This window comes from Poecilia formosa, unplaced genomic scaffold (genome assembly GCF_000485575.1).
Source record: "Poecilia formosa unplaced genomic scaffold, Poecilia_formosa-5.1.2 Scaffold44, whole genome shotgun sequence".
In the NCBI taxonomy this organism is placed as follows: Eukaryota; Metazoa; Chordata; class Actinopteri; order Cyprinodontiformes; family Poeciliidae; genus Poecilia; species Poecilia formosa.
Genome location: NW_006799983.1, coordinates 1,273,441 through 1,286,491, shown reverse-complemented (window position 1 = coordinate 1,286,491; position 13,051 = coordinate 1,273,441). Strand labels below are relative to the sequence as shown.

At 36.9% G+C, this 13,051-nt stretch overlaps 1 protein-coding gene across 5 annotated transcripts in view; it reads left to right on the top strand.

The window, feature by feature from the left end:
- Positions 1-12,172, top strand: part of LOC103137937 (catenin alpha-2-like) — an 84,839-nt gene extending 72,667 nt beyond the window's left edge. For all 5 annotated transcript variants that reach the window (XM_016671405.1, XM_016671403.1, XM_016671402.1 and 2 more), the window contains 4 exons: positions 4,235-4,430; positions 9,288-9,454; positions 10,985-11,104; positions 11,858-12,172. In XM_016671405.1, the coding sequence (XP_016526891.1) occupies positions 4,235-4,430; positions 9,288-9,454; positions 10,985-11,104; positions 11,858-12,157 (783 nt within the window). In that variant the 3' untranslated portion in view covers positions 12,158-12,172. The remainder of the gene's footprint in view (positions 1-4,234; positions 4,431-9,287; positions 9,455-10,984; positions 11,105-11,857) is intronic.
- Positions 12,173-13,051: the final 879 nt, after the last annotated feature.

Below are 13,051 nucleotides of genomic sequence, written 5' to 3'. Positions count from 1 at the left end.
TTTATTTTTTTGAGCAGTAAAAAAAATTCCCTTCTCACCCTCCGCGGGTGGTCTCTCTTTCATCCTCTGAGCTCGGGTCCTCTACCAGAGGCCTGGGAACTTGAGGGTTCTTGCGCAGTATCTTGGCTGTGCCTAGAACTGCACATTTCTGGACTGAGATGTCTGATGTTGTTATATATATATATATATATATGTATGGATATATATATGAATATAAATAAGAGTTTCTGTCTTTTCGTGAGAGTGAAGATTTAATTTGTCCACTAGGGGATTATTCCAGTGCATTACCTCTACTGGGGAAATAATCCATTGCCCTGAGAATGTACTTTTTTATGGCAAAGATTCTTTTTCTCATGCATATGCATGACCGTTGCAAATCAAAAAATGACCAAAAAATGACAATAGGCATGTTTTCCACCATGTGGCTGTTGTCAGTAATTAGATATTGTTGCACAATGTTTTTACTTTCCCTTTTACATGAATCAGCTGTACGCTTTGGTATTTTTGTTTTGTTAAATTTATTTCCCAACATTGGCTCTATGCTTTTTAAATTATGTTCATGGGGGTCTTCTCAGAAAATCTCCGCCAGTGTGTACCACCAAGCTGAGATTTTCTTACTTTGACATTTCTGCAATGCAGTGCTTTTTGCCTCTTTGTCTCCTGAAATGTATTCAGTTCTTACTAATCCACAGTTTGAACTTAAAAATATATGTGTAGAGTTGCACCAAACAGGCATTTTTGGTTGGTAGATTCTAATTTCAACAAGTTTGATTGATTTTCTGGTTATAACTCAAAGGAGAAGCAATCTGTCACAGCGTCCTTGATACAGGCAGGATATAAAGCCCCCAGCTTTATAACCAACATCTTATAAAGACATTACAATGTTGTGCTCACTTATGCATCAAAGCATATTTTCCTAACCTGGGTCTATTTTTTTTTTTTGCATTAGATTGGAAAATGTCTAATTTCGTATTGTAGCTACTTCTGATTGGAAAAAGTAGTTAACTTGATAAAAAGTTAATATAGCTTCTTTTTGCTACTTATGTCTTTATTCCATGTTGTGTGCTTTTATGGTTGTTTCTGTACAACGACTCATTTGGTGCCACTGATGGCATTACAGCCCCCAGATTGTAAAAACATGTTTTGTCCCATCTTCCAGCAGCTTCTATTTTGGCTTTGTACCACTGAACTTTTCCATATAATTCTCACTTCACTTGTAGTGTAAAAGATCACAGTGTTAGCTGGTGTGGCCAGTTAGCTTAATAAGGAAATTAATCTACTCTACAGGACTAACTGTATGGAGGAGGTCGAATCTCCCAAGAGCTTTGCATGAACATTGTGATTATGCACATGCATGCAAACCTCCCTTTCTTATCATTAGCCGCTAAAGCATCACTTATCCATTGAAAACGGGTCTCAGAGTGCTGAAGGCAGAAAATTGAATGGCTGCGCTTTGCCATAGGGATTTACGACTTACTGGTGAGCCCACTGGTCAGTACACCCTGGAGGAAAGGTCACATAGCATTTAAAACCATTGAGCAGAAGTAAAATAGGGAAGCAAAACTTGGCTGGAGTTTTCCTATTTAAGTTAAAATAAGACAGTGGGAATGTCGGGGGCATATAAATATGTAGTTGAACCTCTTAAAAGCAAACAAGCAACCATAATGTTGGCTTGCATCGACTTACTGCCACTCATAGAAATGAGATGAGGCTGTTCACTGGGAGTCTTTGTTTCGGTAAGGTGCTGTTCTGCTGGTTGATGTGCATATCATAGAGTTCACAGCCTTACTGTTCTGACAACTATACAGACTATATGCAGGACTGTAATGTTTGAAAACTTCCTGGGTCTGAGAGTTTGTTGCAGGGATGGTAAGGCTTCTGGTTGAAAGTAGTGTACATAAATTTGGTTCAGCAGAAAATGCTGATAATATTCACAGTAAATAGGGTTTCCTAAAGCCAGTTATCAGCTGCCAAGGTAAGGCTGCATTTCAGAGACACTGAATTAATTTTTGTTTCGAGTTTGGCCACACTTGGGTGCACCTAAGGATGCTTAAATGTCATCATTCAACCTAAAGCTAAATTATCTTCATGACTGTACACAATATTAAGAGATGTACGAAAAGGCGAGTGTTGCAGGACGCTGTATAGGGCAGTACTTTCCACTTTCAGAGTTTTTCTGTTTTTGGTTGTATGTCACCCTTACATGTTTCAGAACAGCAAATATGCATATAATTACTAGGCAAAGATGCTTTGACTAAAGACATAATTGAGTTCTAAAATAATTTTATCAAGGGAAAAAAATCCTAAAAAAAATTTGGGGCTTTTGGAGAAAAGTATGACCCATTTTTGCCATCCAAGAATAAAAACATTTTTGGCAGTTGTCTTGCTTTCAAAATTACTTTAACTTAGTCCTGTCAGAGAGCTCAATGATAAGCTCATCCTGTGTAAAGTCATACCACAGCATCTTTATTTAATTTGACTAGGCCACTACATAACATTTATTTATTTATTTCATTTTTATCCATATAGAGGTGGATTTTCGGGTGTGGTTTTTGACATTGTCTTACCTCATAACCCAACTGTGCTTGCCATAAACGCACAAACCGATGTCTGGACATTCTCCTGAATGTCTGGACATTCTCCTGAATGTCTGGACATTCTCCTGAATGTCTGGACATTCTCCTGAATGTCTGGACATTCTCCTGAATGTTAGTTAAGACTTAAAACAGGTCTTGAATATGATATTTGATTGCGAAGAAATGCACAGCACGATAATTTAGAGAGCCTTGCGATTCAAGATATTTTAATGGATGAAGTCGGAATATTTTACACTGTTCTGAAGTTTGAGTTATGATGATTAAAGTCAAAACTCGATTTAATTCAGTTTCAGCCATGAAACTGTTATGAATTATGTCTTTGGTTCGCTGAATCTAATCCCAATTGGAACTGTCCTTGTCTTTCTCCCGCAGTTGCAAGTTAGGATCGTTGTAAATCATTTAAAATCTACTCTGCATATCTAATTTCATGCAGTTTAGTGTGGAAGTTACTTTTAAGTGCAATTCCCTTGAAACAATCTGATATTTATGCTGATTTCACAGATTTTAATCCTAATACAGATTCTGCTGTTGCGAAGGTGGGAGATGTATTTTAGATTGCAACAGCACTCCAGCAGTGCAGATAAATTTTGGAGGTGAATAAAGAAGTTCCAGGACTTTAGGTTGTGGAAAAAGCAATTGAGGAACCTACAGTCAAATTGCGCCTTAAGTGTAACTGAGCTGCTGCTTTATAATTTGCTTTGAAATAATAAGGCGGCAATGTCATGAAGGGAAGGTAATATTTAAAAAAAAGACTCATGATATGAATACATTTGCCAAGGGAGATCTTCAAAATCATAATTGACTGTTTGAACAAGAACACTGACGCCTAAAAGGTTATCTTGGTCTCATATCAGCACCACTATTCTTAGATTAGTCAGGACTGAGGACATGCATCATTAAAGTCTATATTCCAGGCTAGAAGCCCTGAAGTGGTGCAAGCTTGACAGGACATAACATTGCTCTTAGTCTTTTCAGAGTTTAGATTCTTACTTTACTCATATTTTAATAAGTGATTAAATCACATCATTGAGACACATTGAGGCCTCAGTTCTTATACTAAGTTATTACTGACAGCACAGATTGTAAAAAACACCTTTTGGTTTTTAACTGACCAATTCTGGTCACCAGCAAATTTCTTGTTTTTTTGTTTTTTCTTTTTCTAATAAATAGTTAAAATTATAAACTTACTTTTGTCAAAAAAAAAAAAAAATCCTAATATGGGATGTTGAGCTGTTTTACCCAGGTCAAAGTTAAACTTGGTTATATTCATAATATTTAGATGACATCAAAAATACTTTGTCTCCTAATTTACAAACCAATACAGGGCATTTTAGAAATATGTAACACTGAACAATATTACACTTGAATGCATATTATGAAATTTTTAAAATCTCTAGTAAAGTAATTACTTGTGAACAAATAATGTGATTCTGTTATGTAGTTTTTTTTATTAGCTTTGTAAATGTTGAGTTCTATATGAAGGAATGTAAACATCGTGATCAATGGCATTAATTAAAATTTAATCACCAAAATCAGTACAATACTCTTATTAAAGAGAAAAAAAGGTCACAAACATTTTTATCAATGTTTTGTTGTTTCTTCCTCAAGTAACAGTGATGCCTTCTCATGTTTCCCAGGTGACGACTCTGGTGAACACCAGCAACAAGGGACCGTCCAGTAAGAAGAAGGGACGCTCTAAGAAGGCTCATGTTCTGGCAGTATCTGTGGAGCAGGCCACCCAGAACTTTCTTGAAAAGGGTGAGCAGATTGCCAAAGACAGCCAGGATCTCAAGGAAGAGCTCATTGCTGCTGTGGAGGATGTTCGCAAACAAGGTGTGTTGATGTTTTTGCTGCCTAACACTGGACATATAAACTGTGCTGTAAGTAGAGGGGTGCGATCCTGGGAATTTTGGTGTCGATTTGATACTGAGTAACTACAGGGTAAGTAGTTACTTACCCAATTCCTATAAGGATATTTTTTTCTTAAAATGCCATTATCATTGAATAACTTGGTGATTTGACGTCAGTTCGTTGAAAATAATTATGATGAAATACAGGGTAAATATATTAGCAAAATACGTTTTTTTTTTTTATATTAAGCAACTACAATATAACACAATGGAACAAAAAAAGAAATAAAACGATTCCCTTTCTGCCTTCTACTACACACAATAGTTTTTTTTTAACCAACTATAATCTGCATGTAATCCAAGTAGGAATATAATTTTCCCTCCATTAGTTAACACAAAAGTGTTTTCATATTCCGTATTAATATTTAAAAACATTATAAAAGTATAAAATCCTGGTCTCATACTGAAAATATATGTTCTTGCTATTTGACATTTTAATTCCTGCGTATGCAAATACATGAACTCTGATAACAAATTCAAGTAATTTACTGGACAAATGGGAGAGAAACTGCAAACAAAACTATTAAGCTCATCATCTCAGTATCAGTAAGATACCAACATTCACCTTGTCACCATTCATCAGTTGTGTTGATATTTAGATGGATATGGCCAGTCCCAGTTCTAAGAGGATACAATCACATTTTGCCTTTAGGCATATAGGAACTCATTTCATTCCTCTAAGCAATATTATTTTTGCTCTTTAAGAACATCTGAATCTCAAACCTTTTAAAGCATCATTAAAAGGTGCTTTAAAAGGTTTTGTCTCGGTTTGAAAGAGTAGATAGGTTTTTTTTTTCTAAACATAATTTTCAAAATGTTCAAAGTCAGATTTTTCTTTTATTTTTAAGGAAATATCTGATTAAATAAAAAATCTTCTCTGGACATGAAGACAAGAGCTTATACATGAGAAAAGAATACTGAAGAAGCTATTTATTCATAGAAATTAACAGATTATACTGGCTCAGAGTTTATGACTAAAATGAGAAGCACTTGTGACTCGCCGTTCAGTAATGATGTTCCCACTGACATTAATTTGCTGGATCCGGTGAGTAATTGACATAAAATGCTGTTTGGGAAAGATCCTTGAGTGTCAACAAACGTCAAATTACCTCACAAATTTAGAAGAATTTAGGGAGTTGAATTGGCAAGGGCAAACCGATTGGTACCCATTAGTGTTTTTGCTTTACTTGATGCATCCAACCTTATGAATGTAGTGAATCAAGACCATGTAGTGAATCTATCATGAATGTTTAAAGCTTCTGCTTAAAACATATTCCCTCCCTGCCTTTTGTTTTTCATTTGGAAAAGGGCTTATTAATACTAACATTTTGCATATAAGCAACATCTCACTTTAGCAGCAACTGTGCATGTTCAGTAGGTCTTCCGCCATTTGTCCTGTAATGCTAATCTTGAAGAAGAATTTGGAAGTTCACATGTTTACTTCTGCTGTTTCCAAATTTTCTCTTTGTTAGTTTGAACATATAAAGTATCTGTTGCTAAATTCTGTCCAGTCCTATCTATGTGTGTTGTCACTTTCTTCTTTTTTGATCCCAGCATTATCAGTTATATTTTTAACTATGTGAGAAAATGGGTGTGTGCTGTAGAGAGCACATAGAAAGTATGCTCAACACTTTTTCTTGGCTCTTTTTTTTTGAGTCGAGAGCAGATCAGCTAGTTTTAACAAATCACATCTTCTCAAAATGACAGTTAATTCCCTTTTAAGTAAAAGCATTTTCAAATATAGCTTCTTTTATTATATTGAATTTTCAGCAGTGCTACTGCAGTTCACTGTTGACTTGTGTGCTGTGACAAACGGGACTTATGAGGTGTTTGCAAGAGAGCCTGTCCTCCAAATGGGAGCACATGCACAGTTGAATCCATACTGAAATGGAACAGACTTTAAATCTGTCAGAGGCTCATAACTTATGTCTTACCAAATTTGTCATCATGTTGAAATTAAATTACACATTTTGGGTCAGAGACGGCACCCAGAAGAATCTAGTAAAATCTAGTTAGATAGTGCTAAAGGGCAGACTGATGTAAGCATGCTCTTCAGGTATACACTATACAGCAGATATTTTTTGTACTCAGTTTTTGTCTGTACTCAGAGAGATGTTTCTCTGTTGACGACTGACTGAGCCTTAAGAATTGACATCATTATTTGTGTGAGTGCTTGGCATAGTGGTGCTACAGTCAGCACCGTTTCATCACAAGTTCTGAGTTTGAACCCGCTGATTGTTTCTGTTTGGATTATTGATTTTAAACTAATCATAGTTAAGGTACAGAGTTGGAGTGTCAAGATCATGCCATATTAAAACAGTAAAATAATTAAAGTGTCTTGTGAAAAGGTATGTGTAGTATGTCATTGACTCCCAGCTGCCAATGATGCTAAAGTTAGCATTTGTTCAGAGCTTCCCATTGCTAGCTAAAGGGCTGCTACCGATTTTTAGAGCAACTCTGATATTAAAGGAGGCAATACAATAATTAAGAACAGGGTTAAGTAAACTTAATCATGTAAGAAGTAAAATTAATGTTTGCTTTTACCAAATGAATTGTTTAATCTCATTTTCACAAGCCCAATGTTGTATCTCGCCTTGTCTCTTGAGTTAGAAGTAGATTTTCATTCTCGGTGTTCTGTCTTCACAAAAGGTGAAATTGACTGCATGTGTATCTTACTAGACAGACACTGAACAGTCTACGGATTTACGTCCAATGCTTTAATCCATAGAAATGTTGTGAAACTGAAATAAACACTGTAGTGTATTGCTGTGTGCTCTTAACAATTGTAGCTTTGTATGTGAGCTCAATAATTCTGTGCAAAACGACAAAAACACACACAAATAGACCACACCATGGTACTACACAGTTAACATAAGCATAATGTTAACAGTTAATACTAACTTATATGTAAATCCATGAGAAACTATTAGCCCGTCTGCTAGCATGCTAACACCAATTCCCTTGAAAGCCAAATACAAGTTATTATGCAAAAATCTGTGTAAATTTTCTCAACTTAACTAAAACTGTTATGATGCACAGTAGAACCATAGACTCATGATTTTGTCAAGAAACAAACAATCATTTTGTATCGCACAGACCTGTGTGAGCCAGACATCAGCAGGAAGACGAGAGCTTTGCTGGAACTTTCTACTTTCACAGATACTGAAAAGGGTTGCTAAACATCCCAAATAAGAAATGTAAAGCACACACATCCATACCAGCACACTCAGTACTATGTACTCTGTATTTATGGTTGTCCTTTTGTTTTCTTTTGTTGCACTGGCACCAGCCCATGTGAGTGAAAGAACAAGCTCCACAATTCATTACTTTAACTTGGGAAGTATAGATTTATAGTGTTTTATCTTGACCCTTGTTGTATTTAACAAAACAAGCAAAAAGCTTTTTGGATTTTAACAACAGAGAAGAGAATGATTTTAAACATCTTCATTACAACCATTTATTAGTCAGTCAGTAATGTGTTCTTGCTACACAGAAGTCACCAAAACCCACTAAACAAGATGTTATTCAATTGTCAAGTCTCATTGTGCTGACCTCCGATAACATAATTGACTTGTTCTCTCCCATCTCACTGAACTGTGTCACTTTGCTGGAGATCCATTATCATTGATCTCCTGACTGTATTCAATTAATCTCAAGTAAATAAAAGATTTTCACATACTGTGATGCGCCCTAGTGGGATTGATTAAGTGCAGATATAGACAGATTACAAAGTAATCTTGTCAAATAAGCATTTATGATAAAACCATTCAGAACTAAATGGTTTTATTGGAAATTGGAGATAACACAGATCATAATAGGGTCACCTCTACACTTTGTACAGCAGCTGACTGGGAATGTCAAGTATCTATTTTAACTCATATGAAGGTGTTTTTTGTTTTCCACTTTTGAAAATCTTTTTGGAAAAATCTATCCTTGGAAACATGACTTGTTGTTAACATACTGTAGTGCTTTTATTATTTGACTTTGGGTCAAGAGTTGTTTTCCTGATCTGCCCCGCCAACGTTACATAAATAACTTCAGCACATCGATAACTTGAATCACTGCAGTCACAACAGCACTGAGTGAATTTGGCTTCTGTTCAGCTGTTGAAATGAAACCCACGACTTATTAAAATAATAACATGCATTCCATCTTCACAGTTTCACCTTTAATTACAACTATTCCCATGGCTCTGAGGATTCTTCTCTGCACATCTGTAACTTTTCTCATCTGCTGCTATTTTGTTTGACACTGTGCTGCTCGTCTGTTGACTTGATTTGGATTTCTGATGTAAAACGGCATCTTTTTATGGGAGAACTCTAACTTTGTAGGACTTGCAGATAAACTAACGAGATAAACGACAAAGATATAACACGTTTTAGATAATCTAAAAGATAAAGTAGAAGTTTCTTTCTTGAGTCAACAACTATCAATTACAAATGGAAAATTAATAAAGCCAACACCATTAATCTTGTATGATTAATATTACTGTCTGTCCTTCCTTCCCCACACATTATATTTTGTAGAGATGTATTAGCTCCTAAGGTTTAGAGTAAGTAATGTGTATGAGTTGGGTATGAAAATCTTTTTATTGTGAACCACTTCTGTTATGTGCCATACTCACACTCGTACCCGTATGGTTTACTGAGACCCTGTAAATCCAACTGACTTTAAATAATAGAAATATTAAGGTGATTTTAGTGGGCAAACACATGCTGACACAAATAAATGGCGCTTTCTCCTCTGCTTACCTCACTTTTTACTCAATCCATTTGTGCAGGAGAAACGATGCGCATAGCCTCATCTGAGTTTGCTGACGACCCTTGCTCTTCTGTGAAACGCGGCACCATGGTGAGGGCTGCTCGCGCCTTGCTGTCTGCTGTCACCCGCCTGCTCATCCTTGCTGACATGGCTGATGTCATGAGGCTGCTGGCCCACCTTAAGATTGTAAGTGCAACTAGTGCTGTGTGATGTAAATACATCTTAAATGGAGCTCCATCGACCAGCTCTGTGGTTAGAGGAATAATTATGTTGGTTATGCTGTATTTAAGCATATTATGTAAAATCTTTTATATCATGTCAGACCGTCGATAACATACCTGGAGTGTTGCATTGAATCTTTCATGCATGTTTGAAGAATCCTTGAATCTCCTGGAGTAGCTGTTTGGGGGAGTCTGAACACCACAAAGCAATGTCTTAAAGCTTCTCTTTGGAGCTACAGTGTCCAGCTGAGTTTCCACCTCAAGAGCACCCCTCTGCCCACCCTACCCCCTTTTGGCTCCACCAGACTAGAGGCAGCAGCAATTAGCAACCAAATGATGGAACTGCTGAGGTTATAATGCAAACTTCTTCTAAGTCCAGCACTTTTAGGAATGGTTGTAAATGACATAATGAGAAGCATTGCTGTGAAGACGTAATAAAGGCGGAGTGTCAGAAAGAGTTGGAGCTACTTAAAGAGACCATGACCAATATCCAAGGCGTCAAATTGCATTAAATTTCTTTTAAGGTATGCCTAATATATACAGCATTTTTTATATCAAATGAAGGCAACACTGTTACTTGATTTGTGCTATAAAGTGGGATTATATGCCTGGAAAATGCATAATGGCACCCTTTTAAAAATGCAATTAGAATTGCATCCCAAGTGAATAAAAAAACAGAGATCCTTTGCTGAGGTGTGGTTTTAGCATCATATGCATGTTTTATGAGATAATGAGTTTCTTTGCTGAAAGAGGCACAGACACACACACACACACACGCACACACACACACGCGCGCGCGCAATATATACATATATTGGCTTTTATCACCAAGTCACACATATTAGCATATAAATGAGACATGGAGGAGAATCTTGAAATGAGACATCACCATAAATGCCCTGGTGTAATGAACTACTCTCACTGTAATCAGTTAAAAAAAACTTAGGTTACTTGGTCATTTATTATGACACTAGCTCAGGGCTTGATGGGAGAAATAAATGTATAATATTTAAAATGCCAATATGTTCGTGATGTAAAGCGCTCATCCCTGCAGACGTCTTCAGTCATCCAGTTTATCATTTGCACAAATGAGCTCTAATTGTTCTTTCTTTCTGCTTCCTTCTTTGGGTTCACAGAGTTAATGTAAGTCAAGAGATAATCGTGCAAAGGCAATAGATGAATAGCTCATTTGTAGGGAACAGCAGCAAGTTAGAGGTGTTGACCTGCCATTCAAGTTTCTCAGATCTCGACACAATTGATATGTGCCAGATGAATTTTCCACTCTGCGGAAGCCTCTCTGCGACTTTCAGAATCTGCTATTCGTCTATGTGACACGCCGCTGTTCAGAGAACTAGTGAAGTTCAAGCTGACGTGGGTCAGGGATGTTTCAATCTTGGAAGAAAAATTGCCCTGTAAAGTAAAGTATGTATTCAGGTTTTGACTTCTGGGACTTTGAAAAATGTTGAGTGTGAGTGTTTGCTTGTGCATTTGACAGGTTGAAGAGGCTCTGGAGGGAGTAAAGAATGCTACCAATGAGCAGGACCTGGCAAACCGCTTCAAAGAGTTTGGAAAAGAGATGGTGAAACTTAACTATGTGGCTGCTCGGAGACAGCAGGTAACTGTCAGGCTGTCTTTAAAAAAATCTGGAAAATAAGCTAAGAATGAAGACAATCCAATAAGTATTCTTTTCCAACTTTTCTATGTTGTCAAGGCTTTTGTTTAATACTTTTCAGAAATTGCTTATGTAGTTGTATAAAATATGGTGTACAGGCTTAATTTTCTGCTTCTGAATAAAAGCATTTTAATGGATCTAGTCAAGGATTCTGACAGAATCATGGTGGAAGGTGAAGAAAAATTTGTACAGTGTGATAAGATTCAGATAGCCTATTCAAAGTGAAAATGAACCTGTTGAGTTTGAAAATAACTTATTCAAAGTTTTTCAAAAACTAGGTGACTAGTCTGGCTGGAAGTATTTAGACCTTTTTTTTCTCACAAAGGTCAGCCACCATGCTGCCAACTTTATCCAGAGCCAAGCCCCAAATTGGATCCATTCCAGCTTCACAGCTGCCAATCTGCTGACACTGCTTCAGCTTTATGTGTTTGGAATAAAACCAGTTCATCAAATGGGACGGGAATTTGTTTCCTTCTTAGAAAAGATTGGAACCGTTGCATTCATGTTTTCTCTCCTGTGAATTCTTGACACTTAGCATTGCCGACATTCTTTTCCAACCTATCAAAAGAGTTTTCAGCTTTTTTTTTTCTTCTTACAACATTGTCTGTTTGTTTTTTTTTGCATATATATTTTTGTACAAAATATGAATACTCTATTTGGGTGGTGCTCACCTGAGAACTTTTGTCTCCTCCTAAGGAGCTGAAGGACCCTCAGTGTCGGGATGAGATGGCAGCTGCTCGTGGCGCTCTTAAGAAAAACGCCACCATGCTGTACACGGCCTCTCAGGCCTTCCTGCGCCACCCAGACGTGGCTGCCACACGTGCCAACCGAGACTACGTGTTTAAGCAGGTCCAGGAGGCCATCGGAGGCATTTCCAGTGCAGCCCAGGCCACTTCACCAACCGACGAGAAGCACGGCCACGCTGGCATCGGAGAACTGGCTGCTGCCCTCAATGAGTTTGATGTAAGTCACTCTGTTTTCTCTGTTTTTGATTGAAAATACTGCATTTGGTTCAGGTGGATTTGGCCTTTGCTAAGTTGACCATAATTTTTACGCAACTGAAAAATCTTCAGTGGGTTTGAAACTAACTATGGAAGAATCAGCATCAGCATCACTCTCATCTTCAATTCTGCATGACATCCTCTACTAGAAATAAATGATGTAATCGGAAATTGTCAGTGTATTAAATTTCTTACCACATATAACCAGTTTTTAAGTGAATGATTATATTTGCCCTGCTTTAGTATTTTTTTAATAAGTCAAATTTTGTGCTTAACTGAGCCTTTTCAAACATAATTCTCTGCTGCCCTCTGGTGGTTGCTTAAGGACAGTGAGCGTGGCTGGGGGTACAGCCACTCACTAATCTAATCTAAGCAGATTTTGTATTTTTGTTGTTTGTTTAGATTCATTTTGGCTTATTCTGTCTTGATATACATATATACCTTGAAGTAGAAAAAAGTTAGGACATGAACAAAAAAAGATTTAGATGCTGTCAAAGTTTTAGCTTGCAGGCCCCTCCAATCCCTTTCCCCTCAAAAACATTCATGTGCCATGTTTCTTATTTATAAATAGGCAGTTTGGTCATCTTCTGATTTAACTGATAATAAGGAGAAGTCTTTTTTTAGAAAGAGATTTATCAGACTTATGTAACACATTTTCAAACAAGTACTGCACATTTTCAATGATAGTCTTTCTATGAAGCTCTTACCTGAAAAAGGAACCCTCTGCCCCAGTCTGAAGACTGTAGAAAAATGGAGAATAAATTGAACAATTTTAGTCTCATCTTACCAGAGCATCGTTTCCCATGTTTGCCAGATCCACTACATGATTTCTACTTCTCTTTTATTTTATTTTTTACAATGACTTTCTTCTTGCTCTTCTTAGATGCTC